General features: G+C 35.2%; 2 protein-coding genes across 2 annotated transcripts in view; both read left to right on the top strand.

Annotated features, from left to right (window-relative positions):
• LOC123528513 (nidogen-1-like) overlaps positions 1-3,218 on the top strand; it is a 29,356-nt gene extending 26,138 nt beyond the window's left edge. The window contains exon 24 of the mRNA XM_053519027.1: positions 1,514-3,218. Coding sequence (XP_053375002.1) covers positions 1,514-1,653 — 140 coding nt within the window. The 3' untranslated portion in view covers positions 1,654-3,218. The remainder of the gene's footprint in view (positions 1-1,513) is intronic.
• Positions 3,219-4,227: 1,009 nt separating this feature from the next.
• LOC123545345 (uncharacterized) lies at positions 4,228-10,937 on the top strand. The gene is made up of 4 exons (XM_045331672.2): positions 4,228-4,489; positions 7,929-8,028; positions 8,675-9,127; positions 10,704-10,937. Exons 1-4 carry the CDS (start codon positions 4,307-4,309, stop codon positions 10,901-10,903), a joined length of 936 nt encoding a protein of 311 aa, XP_045187607.2. The 5' UTR covers positions 4,228-4,306; the 3' UTR covers positions 10,904-10,937.
• Positions 10,938-12,600: the final 1,663 nt, after the last annotated feature.

The following is a 12,600-nucleotide window of genomic DNA, read 5'->3' as shown; positions in this document are numbered from 1 at the left end:
GGTCAACAGGTTTTTTTTCTTGTCCGGTCCATAACTCTGTCATCCATAAAGAGATTTTAATATTACTTGGCATAAATGTTTCCCATGATGAGACGACGTGCCATGCGCAAAACCCGGACCCCTGGCTCAAAGGTCAAGGTCACAATTGGAGGTCAAAGGTCAATAGGTTTTTTTCTGTCCGGTCCAGAACTCTGTCATCCATCAAGGGATTATAATATTACTGTCATGCATAACAGGATTTAAATATCAGTTGGCACAAATATCCCCCTGGATGAGACAACATGTCATGCGCAAACCCGGGCCCTTGGTCTAAGGTCAAGGTCACACTTAGAGGCCAAAGGTCAGATACAAGAATGACTTTGTCCGGAGCATTTCTTCTTCATGCATGAAAGGATTTTGATGTAACTTGGCATAAATATTCACCACCATGAGGTATCCTTGTTTTTAGAATTACGTCCCTTTGTTATTACTATAAATAGATTGTATTGTAACTTTTTTATTACTGGCCGTAGGGAAAAATCAAGACCACTTTTCTGTGGTACAGCATGCATATTACATCCAATTTTTAGGTGTATTTTGACCTATCTCTAACTGGTAGAGTTTCTTGTGGACTTGCATTATTTAGACTTTTTAAGGATTAATTTCTCTTTGTTGTTACTATAAACAACATATATGATAACTTGTTTTATAATTGGCCAAAAAAATTCTATATGAAAACAACTGTAGGTTTTTAGTTCGACTATTCGAAGAATAGGGGAGCTATCCTACTCGCCCCGGCGTCGGCGTGAGCGTTAGCGTAGTGCAGCGTTAGCGTTAGCGTGAGCGTCACACAAATGTTAAAGTTTGCGTACCACCCCAAATATTTTCAATGACCATTGAGATATTGCTTTCATATTTTGCGTACTTGTTTACCATCATGACCCCAGTCTGTAAAAAGGAGGAGGCAACTCTATCAAGCATTTTGACTGAATTATGGCCCCTTTTCAAGTTTGCGTACCACCCCAAATATTTTCAAAGTCCATTGAGGTATTGCTTTCATATTTTGCATACTTGTTTACCATCATGACCCCAGTTTGTAAAAAGGAGGAGGCAACTCTATCAAGCATTTTTACTGAATTATGGCCCCTTTTCGACTTAGAATATGCTTATTGTAATGTTAAAAGTTTTACTCATTGCTTTTATTATACTATCAAGCACTGAGAATAGTCGAGCGCGCTGTCCACTGACAGCTCTTGTTATATATGCAAATTTTAATCTAAGTGTTTTGTTATAACATATTGTATATATAGTACAATATTGTTTATACATCATTGACAGATATCAGTTCATTATGTTATACTGCAGTAGAGAAAAGTAGGTGCTTTCCAGTAGCGGACTTTGTATTGCATGGCAGTACCTCGTCCACTTTTTAAAATAGTAACCGTGCTTTAAATAGAGAGAGAGCGGATACAATTGTTGTCTATTGACGCAAAGTGTGCTTTAAGTATAAATGATATCCACGTGTTATTTTCAGTAACAAATGCCTGTCTGAGACAAAATGGCGGATGCCGATATCTCTGTTTACCAACACCAAATGGAGGCAGGACTTGCGCATGCCCAGACGATGTCGATGACATCACGTGCTCTGAAATTGGAATCATCACAAAGAAATAGAAACATAAACATTTCTGTGTTAAATTTATTTTTTAGTCTTTTTGTGTAAAAACTGTAATGGAATGAAACTGGTGGTATGTGTTGTAACAGAACTATAAATGTGCCATTTTTCAGTCACTGCCGAACAATTTCCGACAAATCATGTAGTAGCTTTGGACTTTGATTTATTACCATTCTCAGTAAAGCGGTAGACATATCACAACCTAACTTTATTATATTTCTTTAAAGTTGCTAGTAATCAAGTTTTGAACTTCATATTAATAAGAAATGACAGTTACATTTCGAAACCTTCAGACTAAATGTATCATAGGTTAGCCGAGAACATAGGCTTGTAAACGAGTAAGAACTATAGTTCAGTTTCCAGCTACTTTAAAAAAATGAAAATTTTAACAATGAACCTGTATGTGAAATTGTCTTTTAACGTTATATATTATATCAAGCACATTATCATTATATGTTATTTTAGCAATTAGTAATTTTACTAAAGCTGATCCTTTTAGTACTTATACATTGGTTTTATAGTTTTTACGTATCTAGGGATTGACTGGGTGCTACGTTTAATGCACCAGAAGAACAGTTGCCACTCGTTTAGTGTATGAATCTGTGTTTTATATTGATATAAGAGATTTTTGTAAGAATTCTCATTCGTGTTGTGTTCAGCCGAATATTTGCTTTTTGTAAGCCTTTGTTTGTGTATTTTGCATTGTTGTAAATGTTGTATTGCTGATACTGTGTATAATATAACACCTTAAACCAACCAGTTGTACGCTTAACCTTTAGCCTGTTGGTGGCAAGTGATTCTGTCTTGCGGCCAGTGCAGAACAAGATCAGCCTGCACCTCTGTGCAGGCCGATCATGGTCTGCACTGTTGGCTCCTCAGTCAGTAAACTTTCATTGAACACCCTTTCGAATAATAAATGGTATTGCTCAAATTGAACGATGGACAAGTCCATTTTAGAAATTTAGCAGGCTAAAGATTAATAACTTTTTCTAATGCAGGACATGGTAATTTTCCATTATCTTAAAACTTCGGAACATATTTCTTTCGAATTATACCTAACTTTTAGAAAACGTATTAGCCCTCGAAAAATACTATGCCATTATATATTTTTTAATAAATGTTTTTGCTTGAGTCATTATTGAAAAGTCACAAAATACGAGTTTAAAAACGAGCCACTATACGGATGGGAGATAATAACAAGAAGAAAAAGACTTATTTTGTACTTCCATATATTAGAAACAGGTAGGAATGTGTTTTACAGAGCCAATAGTTATACCCATGCTTACCTACAAATTAAATTTGCTCATTTTATGAATGCATTTCACATTCATGTGTATTTTTGTGCCTTTTCAGAACGGACTGAAGTCATAAAATGAATGATGAGAAATTTCAGTGAAATAAAACCTTTTGTCAAAATATCTTGTGTTGAGTTAGAACGCTTGTTAACACTTTAATGGATTACTTTCTGACAGATTTTCCAGCAGAAAACAGCTTTAAACAGTGAACTTGTAAAACTTACAACGATTATGTTAAATTTTGTAATAAAATCATAGGGAAGACATAATGTATTCTTGTTTTATGTCCATTAATGCCATGAGTATGTTTCAAAATTTGCAGATGGTGATATTAAGAAGTGTTTTTGTATGCAGTAACAGGCAAGGGTTTATGTTAAATTGTACAAAACATGGTTTGTATATTCTCATATATTACATCTTGGATTTTTTTTATACAACATGTCAACGAATTCCTGTTTTTTTTTTGTTTTTTGTTTTTAAAAATGAGCCGCGCCATGAGAAAACCAACATAGTGGCTTTGCGAACAGCATGGATCCAGATGCGCAGGCTGGTCAGGATCCATGCTGTTCGCTTTCAGAGCCTATAGCAAACAGAGAAACTGTTAGCGAATAGCATGGATCCTGACCAGACTGCGCGGATGCGCAGGCTGGTCTGGATCCATGCTGGTCGCAAACCCACTATGTTGGTTTTCTCATGGCACGGCTCAAATACGTGTTGTTTTTAACTAGATTAGGAAGACTGCTTTTTTCACAAAAGTTGAAAAAAAATGACATGACTAAAATCTGATTGAAAACATTTAACAATGAATATGGTGGATACTTACGAAAGTAACCTACTTTAAGATGTTGTGCGACTGTCGTAGACTTTCTAGGTCTGGATCACTGGAAGCGCGCAGACGACATGGGCGATCCGGTCTTGTATTTTTGTAATATACCTGTTTTTTTTTTATATCTGAACCAAAATGATAATAAACGCATCTAAAACAAAAAAAAAAAAAACTCTCAAGAATATAGAAGAATATTCTCCTGGCACAGCCATTATAATTTATATTATCGGATTTCCTTTCAGTGTAAAGCGGATTTTGGATTTTCCAGGCCCTATTTTTGAAAGAGTATTTATAGGTATATAATATATTTTCATAATTAGCATGAGTAACCATAATTATTACGGTTCAACTGTAAATGGGGAAAATTCGTCATATGCATCATCTTGTAACAAAATCACTGACGTTATAATCTTGAGTTTGACGTTAATTACGTCGCCGCATGGCAACGACGTTGGTCATTTACGTTATGTATGTCTTGGTAAAGTCATGGAAACATTCTAAGACAAAAACTGAGTTAGAGGATCCTGTATAATGAATTATGGTCGGATTTTTCAACAGACATCTGTCATGTTGAAACAATTTGAACATGGCTACTGCCACGTATGTCACCAGAAAAATGCAAAGACCAGAAAACTTTGGTGTGAGAAACACAACTACTGCCAATCTTGTGCTGAATTCATACCAAGATTACGTCATGGTGATTTTACATGTCAGGTATTTATTTCATTTTATATTCTTGATAATGTAAGAATAAATGAAATAACTTCTTTAATAGTTTAATCTACCGAGATCCTCTCTTCATGAACTTCATAAAATCATTTTAAATATAGCTTAACCAATGAGTACCAAGTGGACAATTTAATGTTCTTCCGCGATAGTCTGAAAAACGACTTTATGTCTGAAATTATTCATCTTACACATTTGATTCATGTGGAGGATTTGTCTGCCTCTTACTTGAGTAGGCCAGGTTGTTTCTGGAACATAACACTGACTGGGTCAGCTGTCCGCTGCTGTCCGCTGTAATATACTAGTAACTGTAGTGATAGTAGGTTTATAGGCCACTTCCAACAGCCTTGCTGTTGGGTTAAACCTTTAGCGACGTGGTTGAGTGTCCTACAGATCTTGAGGTCTGGGGTTCGAGCCCCAGAAGGGACTTTGGTATTTTCTCTCCCAGGGTTTACTTTAATGGTGTCCGAAGTGTTTGACGGACTCATGCGGTGGGCATGCATAGAGTGTCATCCTGGAGAGCTGGTAAGCTCTGAAAAGTAAAGGGGGAGAAGTGTAGTGATAGTAGGTTTATAGGCCACTTCCTAGATATGGTACCTAACCAAATAAATCAAAGGGGGACAACTCTGAATTGATCAATAAACTGAAGCCAATATTAAACATTGATCAAAAGTGAAAGAAAAATCAGATAGGTCCTTTTTCAAACAACTTATCAGGCAGACAAAATATGACCTACATTTGTTTAAATCCCTTTGTATTAAATATACAATATGCACACTTTTCTCATGACTTACACTGACAGTTATTTTGTAAGTTGTAGTGAGGCCCTGATAGAAAGTTTAGTAATGCATGAAGATTATATAGAATAATGCATACATTCCTTTGAAGAAAATTAACAACATTAAGAAACGTTATTAAGTTTTGATCTTTTAGTCAAAGTTGTTTATTTATTGTTCTCAATGGTGATACATTGATTTACACAACATTTATATATCAAAATGTAAAATGTATATATCCAACAATAAGAAATAACAAAAAAAGTTAAATTGGTAACAAATATTGTTACAATGTGGTTGTAATTACTACATGTTAAGGTAGCTGACAGGTAATGACTCTATGTAATGTATTTTAAGCAATTCTCAATTTAAATTCTCTGGAGGGAACAAGCATGATCATTTGCTTTCCTTGAAAAACGAATAAATGTTGAAAAAGCATAATGGAGATTACTCTATTTGATGATTTTCGTTTCAGGTCAACTACCCTAAACAAACTAAAGGGTGTTTTATTTATTGTTGAAAACAAAGTAATCGGATAATTTCAGATATCAACATTAATTTAAAACTTATACTGTTTACACAACTTGAAAAATGTTTTTGTTGGGGCCTCTCATTTACAAATATATCAATAATTATCACCTGAATTGAGTGCATTCATGAGTGGAAAATATTGATGGTAAAATGGTGTAGGGGTTTGTTTACAATATAAAATCTTTAATAACTTCTTTAAGGTACATTTTTGGTATGGTTTTGGTAAGCTTATAATAAAGAGCATGTCATTCTCTTTCACTCATAATTTTTTCAAGTGTTTTAGACTCTTGGCTAGTCTTGGAATTTGACTTTATTAAAAGACAAAAGGAAGTTCAGTATAGGCTCTTTCAAAATGTTGAAAGTAGAGTAAACTTACCTTATACTCTATTGAATTTATTTAGCTGTGGGAGCTTTTGATATAGACTATAATTGGGGAAGTCCTAAAATCTTTGAAAGACGGTCAATACAAGAGTTGTCCATTTTGCTTCAGATATTTTGAGAAAGTCATTTTTTAGATATCAAATATTTCTATTTTTGACATGGAGAAGAGGAAAACCATAAACATATTTAGAAAATTGGTGCACTTAGCTATCATTTCACCCTGAAAAAAACCTATAATTTAAGATGAATTTGAATTTTTTAGGTACCATCTCTACACTTCCAACAGCCTTGCTGTTGGGTTAACCCTTTAGCGACGTGGTTAGAGTGTCCGCCTACAGATCTCGAGGTCCGGGGTTCGAGCCCCAGAAGGGACTTTGGTATTTTCTCTCCCAGGGTTTACTTTATAACTGAAATACTTTTGAAAAAAAAACAACAACAACGGCACTGAGCCGAAAGCAGCAAACAAACAAGCAGGCGAGGTCAAATACTTAGTACTAGCTAGCGCTCTGGAGGTCAGACTGTACCGAGTTACGAAGTCGCAATGTTTGTTATACAGACTAAGCCTGAAATGAAACACATTAGAAATCACAATGTCATTTTTTTTCTGTATCTCAATGAAACCTCTTTTCCATCTAATTTCATACAAACTAAAATATTGTTACCTTTCATGATACAACCTGTCATGACACATATGTACGGCAAATAGTCAAGGACAGCCGACTTAAGACCGTCATAGTCCTCTTGTTATGTTGTTGATATGTGTGCAGCTTATTCGCAAATTGTAAAATAGTCAATGCAATGAATATAGCAGATTATTCTTGTATAACATGTGAAAAACAAACATACCAAGATAACACCTTATATAAAGAGGATAATACATGAGTGTTTTTCATATTGAATTTATTAAAGGAATATAATATGAAAAATAAATGCAATTTTATTCAACGAGTTTAATAGATTCAATGTGAAAAGACACAAAGTAATATTCTTCTTACACGTGTTAGCTTTTTCCACTGAAACATCACTATTTCTTCTTTCTGTGCATATGATAGACCAAGTCAATTCGACCAACGTCTCCTAAAGAATGCGTAATGAGTGGAAATTTAAAAAAAAGGTTGCATCCTTGATAACAAGTTTGAAATAATAACAAAAGCTAATCTTCACCCGATGTACAATTATTGAAAAGGTCAAATGCACACTTTTTACGCAAATGGCGTTTTAGTCTAGCTCTAAATATAAAATAGTTGTGACGCTGCCGTTTTTACGGCGATTAATTTAGTTTGTGGGCGTCCATTTAATTCAAAAAGATTTTTTTTCTTTTAATATAATAGACCCGTTGAAACCTATACGGTGATGTAATTTTCAAATACCAAATTTTGCAGTGGTTTTAATTCACTCTCTAGGTGTCAAACATGTGAATACACACGACATCACGTCCGTTAGGACGCCCACGTCAACGTGATAAAAAGCGTAAAAAATGTGTATATATGATATAATTGTGTTATGATATGATACGTATTGATAGAGATCATATTGATTCAATGGGTACTATTGCAATGCAACATGAAGTAGAGAAATACAAATATAATCTGCTGAAATCCTATTGATAGGCAAAATGCTCAAATCAGCGAGACACAGTTGGCCGATATCCAACTTACTTGATCAACCTGTCCAACCTTTCTGATGCCATCCTCAAAACATTACGAGTATACCCAAAATGCAATTATCTTTTATTCCAGCGTTGCCCCGAGAAAGGGAAAGCAGACCCTTTTCTTGCTTCTCAGACAGAATGTGAAACAAGAAAATACAAAAGATCAAAACATGTTATTGATTCAGACGGTAAGTATAAAAAGTTTACTTAGTATAATGGATACCAGACCATGTGTTAACAACGGTCGACTTCTTTCACGATTACAGATCTAAACTCAGTATCTGACTTAATATATATGAAAACCGCGACTGAATTCCGAATTCTTATCGATGTCTCCAACATCTATTTCATTAAACACTAATTTGTACTGAATTAGGCCTACTATCAAGAAATAGAAAAGTAACAGGTGGCTGTTATGTTTTGCAGACGACATTTCGAAAACCTAAAGCATACTTTCAGTCCGAAAATGACCACGAGTAACTAAGAATGTAGTTTTCGTTCGGACAAATAGATAAATAACATGAGCCGTGCCATGAGGAAACCAACATAGTGGGTATGCGACCAGCATGGATCCAGACCAGCCTGCGCATCCGCGCAGTCTGGTCAGGCTCCATGCTGTTCGCTTTTAAAGCCTATTGGAATTGGAGAAACTATTAGCGAACAGCATGGATCCTGACCAGACTGCGCGGATGCGCAGGCTGGTCTGTATCCATGCTGGTCGCATACCCACTATGTTGGTTTTCCCATGGCACGGCTCAGTCATTTTATTACAAGTTGACCCATGAAGACAAATTTCAACTGTCACACTTACAAACTGTTATCTTTTTTTTAAAGATTCAGACGACAATGACTTGGAGGGCAACAATCAAAATTTGGACCAACTTCTTGAGTCGCTAATCAAGCCCGCTGTTCAGGACAAGCCTCCTTCAGGCAAAGAAAAACGCGAAGAATTTAAGCCTATCCCGAGAAAGCTATCGTTTTTACATCTTTCTTTACCGTCTGCTAATAGTGACGTCACAGAAAGGACACAATCACCGAAGCCCAACCTCATCTGTAACACCGTCACTCAGATTTTGAATTCCCCGCAGAGTAACAAGCTCCGAAGCAGACGTGCTGAATCAAAAAGTAGCAGTTCAACCGACAGCAATCATGATTCGCATTCTTCAAGCCAGAGAAAGGGATTATATTTAAACGAGTTCGCACCGCTGCCGAAAGAGAAGGTCTTATTATTCAAAAAGTTCGAGCCGGATCCTTCAGAGTTAGAACGCAACTCATCACCATGCAAAGGTATTTTAGAATATTTAAATCAGTCATTTTAAAAAGTCACCCCCAGATATCGTATAGTAAGCAGGTTGAATTTTAATGACAATGGATTCATTTTCTTTCATAAAACATACTTTATTCTGATTCACTTCGATAATCAAAGGAAACGGGTTTTATGACACAATTTTGCTTTATATACAGTAAAAATTTTAACAAGATTCTTTGTAATCATAGACTGCAACCAAGCCCCAAAAAGTAAATATATATATATATATATATATATATATATATATATATATATATATATATATATTATATATATATATATTATATATATATATATATATATATATATATATATATATATAAAATAGCAGAGTCAGTTTGATTGAGTTTGTTTTGAGAGGTTAATGAAATGTGCAAACTCCTGTCGCGTACCTAGCACATACTGAATTCAATAAAACTAATTGGACTCAATGATTTCAAATGACCAGAAAATGTAACAACACTGAGTCCAGACAGGGGAGACTTCTTACAGCTTCCACTGCTTTTGTGAAAGTAAATAAAATCTAAAAGACGATCCTTGTTGCACGCAACCAAGCAAGATAGTATAGCAGAGTTGGTTTGAGTGTGCTCATGAGAGGTTATAAACTGTGCAACACCCCTCACGCGCTCTAGCACCGGAATTTTACCTTTTGCCTGTATTAGTTAACAATATTTATCAACTGGTAGGCCTGTATGTGGGTCAAGTTTGCGAAATCATGGACATTTCACACGGCAAGCATGGCTACCAGTTTTGTCCGCATAACGTTTGTGAACTTTTCATCCTTATTCTTGCACACCGGACGGGCGTTTCCGGTGATTTTACCCATGCTGGCACCCCCATGCCAGATGACTCTTGTGCTGTTAATGACAACTATTCATTGTGTATATACTCTAATATAAGAAAGAGTGCTACAAAGAAAGTATTTCTATTGCTTTATGTAAAATACCTATGCAAGAAAACTAATCTGTTAGAATAACAGGCTTATATGTATACGATATGCAAGAAAAAGTATCAATCATGTATTTACGAATTGGAGAGAAATATCCTGCACATTGGCGGTAACTCGGCAAACCGCCAAATGCGCAGGTGCCATCGGGACGGATATTTCTATCCGATTCGTAACACATGACATATATTACTTTTATCCATGGTAATTATTCACTGAACGTTTTATTTCCAACTTTAGTTACTTTCATTCTCACAAGGGGTCATTCGAAAAATTTCCTTAAAAAGTGGACAACACAAATTAAAAATAGAGTAAATTTTAAACAAAACTTAGCTTTCTGAAGGTAAAAATCAAAACTGAATCGACATGGCTATATAATTTTTGCAAGCAGTTCCATGATCAGACTCAATCAAACCGAGTCTGTATTATTTTGCTTAGTTGCATTCTATGCTTCCAAAGGATCTCTTTACAGATTTTATTTTTTATACTCGAGCAAGCATTTCGTTCTGATTATTCTTATTCTGCCAGCGTGTAATAAAAGTTATCTGCATTTTCGCTTATTCAACTAACAAACAGTCATTGTATCGGCAACCATATTTCTTTTACAGGAGTAAGACCCCGGAGCTGCCAGAGCGACTTCAGCGATAGCTCACACCATTCAACGTCTTCAGTGTCCGAGACCGAACAACTACTGGAACTTATAGGCGAAATCGATGGACCGGACTTCCCGTCCAGTTCGAGCTCTAGGTCCGGATCAGTTACCTCAAACAAATCGTATGATGCTTTCTGGGACGCAAAATTTGAATAAATAATAACTATTATTAAAATGTATGAAACTATCACTTAAGTGTTATGTTATTTTATTTCATGAAATGGACGAAGCGTTATGATTACATCATGGACACTTTCCTTACAGTCGTGGCTTAGCGAAATTATAACACTGGTTCCACGCTCCTTCCATCAAGTTCTATTTTCGTAACATTGCAATCAGCTCACCAGTCCATTGGTTTGGCGAACAGGGGCTATTTGCCTTTAGGATGACCATAACGGACAGGGTTTAGTCGGGACAGAAGGATATTCGTATGGATATTATAGCTGGCTGAAAGTTATTGACTAATGTGCTACTCGGTACATTTGCAACACCCCGCCACACACATGCACACACGCACATACGCGCACACGCTCGCACGCACGCATGAACGTACGTAAACTACTGAAAAAAACACCTGAATAAATTGAGCCAGCATCACGCCGCTCTGTCGGATATTTTTAGATACGTGTCCTGTTTGGAAACAAATGCATTGCGCATAATTTCTAATTTAGCAGTCTACGGAAAAAGAATAGGTTGAATATCAATACACAAAATGTATTAGTCTGGACATCTGAACCCTTAACTGCATGGATATATTATGTGTATTCGAAATCTTTAATTAGAAATAAAACCCTTATTTTCATATTAACCGATGTTTCACTCACTATCAATTTTAATTACAAATTAGCTTGAAACCAAATAATCTTGTCACTTTACTAGACGACATTCAAACACCTGACAGACGCAACATGTCACCATCTAATTGATTTTAAACCATTCAGAGCCCTTTATTACATAGACTTCCGGGTAACACACCCGCCATTACCCGATTTTGCATAAGGGCGGCTGTACCGTTTTATGGTATATAAAGACGAAAATGTTTTGATACAGCCATTAACATTCTGGATTCATCCAGTTGTAAGTACTCTGTTACATATTTAGTTTGATATATGTATACACAAGATTTAAAAGTTTGTTCACACTTTGTTCTGGTGTTTAAAGATACCAATGCGCTTTCTCACTAAAGTAGTTTATTTCAGATATTAAATTTAAACGTAGAAAATTCTCATCAAATGAATTTTAATTGGCTAAATATAAAAACAACTTGTTTTGCTTATAAATAGACTACTTTCACAATTAAATGTCATGGATAAGAGTCATTTGTTAAAAAACTTCCAGTGTTTAGTGGTAATATACATTTGTTATGCGCTTAGCTATACTAATTTTATAAACCTAACGTCCAGTACTGTTTAAATACACGAACATGTTAATTTTATGTTTACTTAGATACTACAAAGAAATTCTTAAAGTTTTTAAACATCAATCTGTATCTAATATATCAGTTTATTTTTCATTATAATAGAATGGAAAACGATTTTAATTCCATTTCCATGCAAACCGATAAATATACAAAGGAAATTATCTCTTTTTTTCGATACGATCATATCAATAAAGATATTTTTACTCCGAGTCAATCAGCTCAAAATGCATCTTAATTAGATTTATTTACAAGGGTTACGTTTCATACAAGGCCGACAACTTTGCGAGTACTATATTTTCATTGACTTGATATACCTTCTACAGTGTATACATACCACGTGGTTTGTGACGTCATTTTCGGGTATTACGGCAAGAAAATTAATAAACAAATCCGTCGATTCAGAACTTGAAAACACTGTAAGTATTTCATTTTT

This window comes from Mercenaria mercenaria, chromosome 1 (genome assembly GCF_021730395.1).
Source record: "Mercenaria mercenaria strain notata chromosome 1, MADL_Memer_1, whole genome shotgun sequence".
In the NCBI taxonomy this organism is placed as follows: Eukaryota; Metazoa; Mollusca; class Bivalvia; order Venerida; family Veneridae; genus Mercenaria; species Mercenaria mercenaria.
This window is presented reverse-complemented; position numbering and strand designations above follow the sequence as displayed.

Bases quoted from the DNA above. Each gene is read 5' to 3' on its own strand.
- LOC123545345 (XM_045331672.2), top strand. From the start codon at position 4,307: ATGAATTATGGTCGGATTTTTCAACAGACATCTGTCATGTTGAAACAA. The intron at 8,029-8,674 runs GTAAGTATAAAA...TTTTTTTTAAAG, and splicing joins ACATGTTATTGATTCAGACG to ATTCAGACGACAATGACTTG. The intron at 9,128-10,703 runs GTATTTTAGAAT...TTTCTTTTACAG, and splicing joins CAACTCATCACCATGCAAAG to GAGTAAGACCCCGGAGCTGC.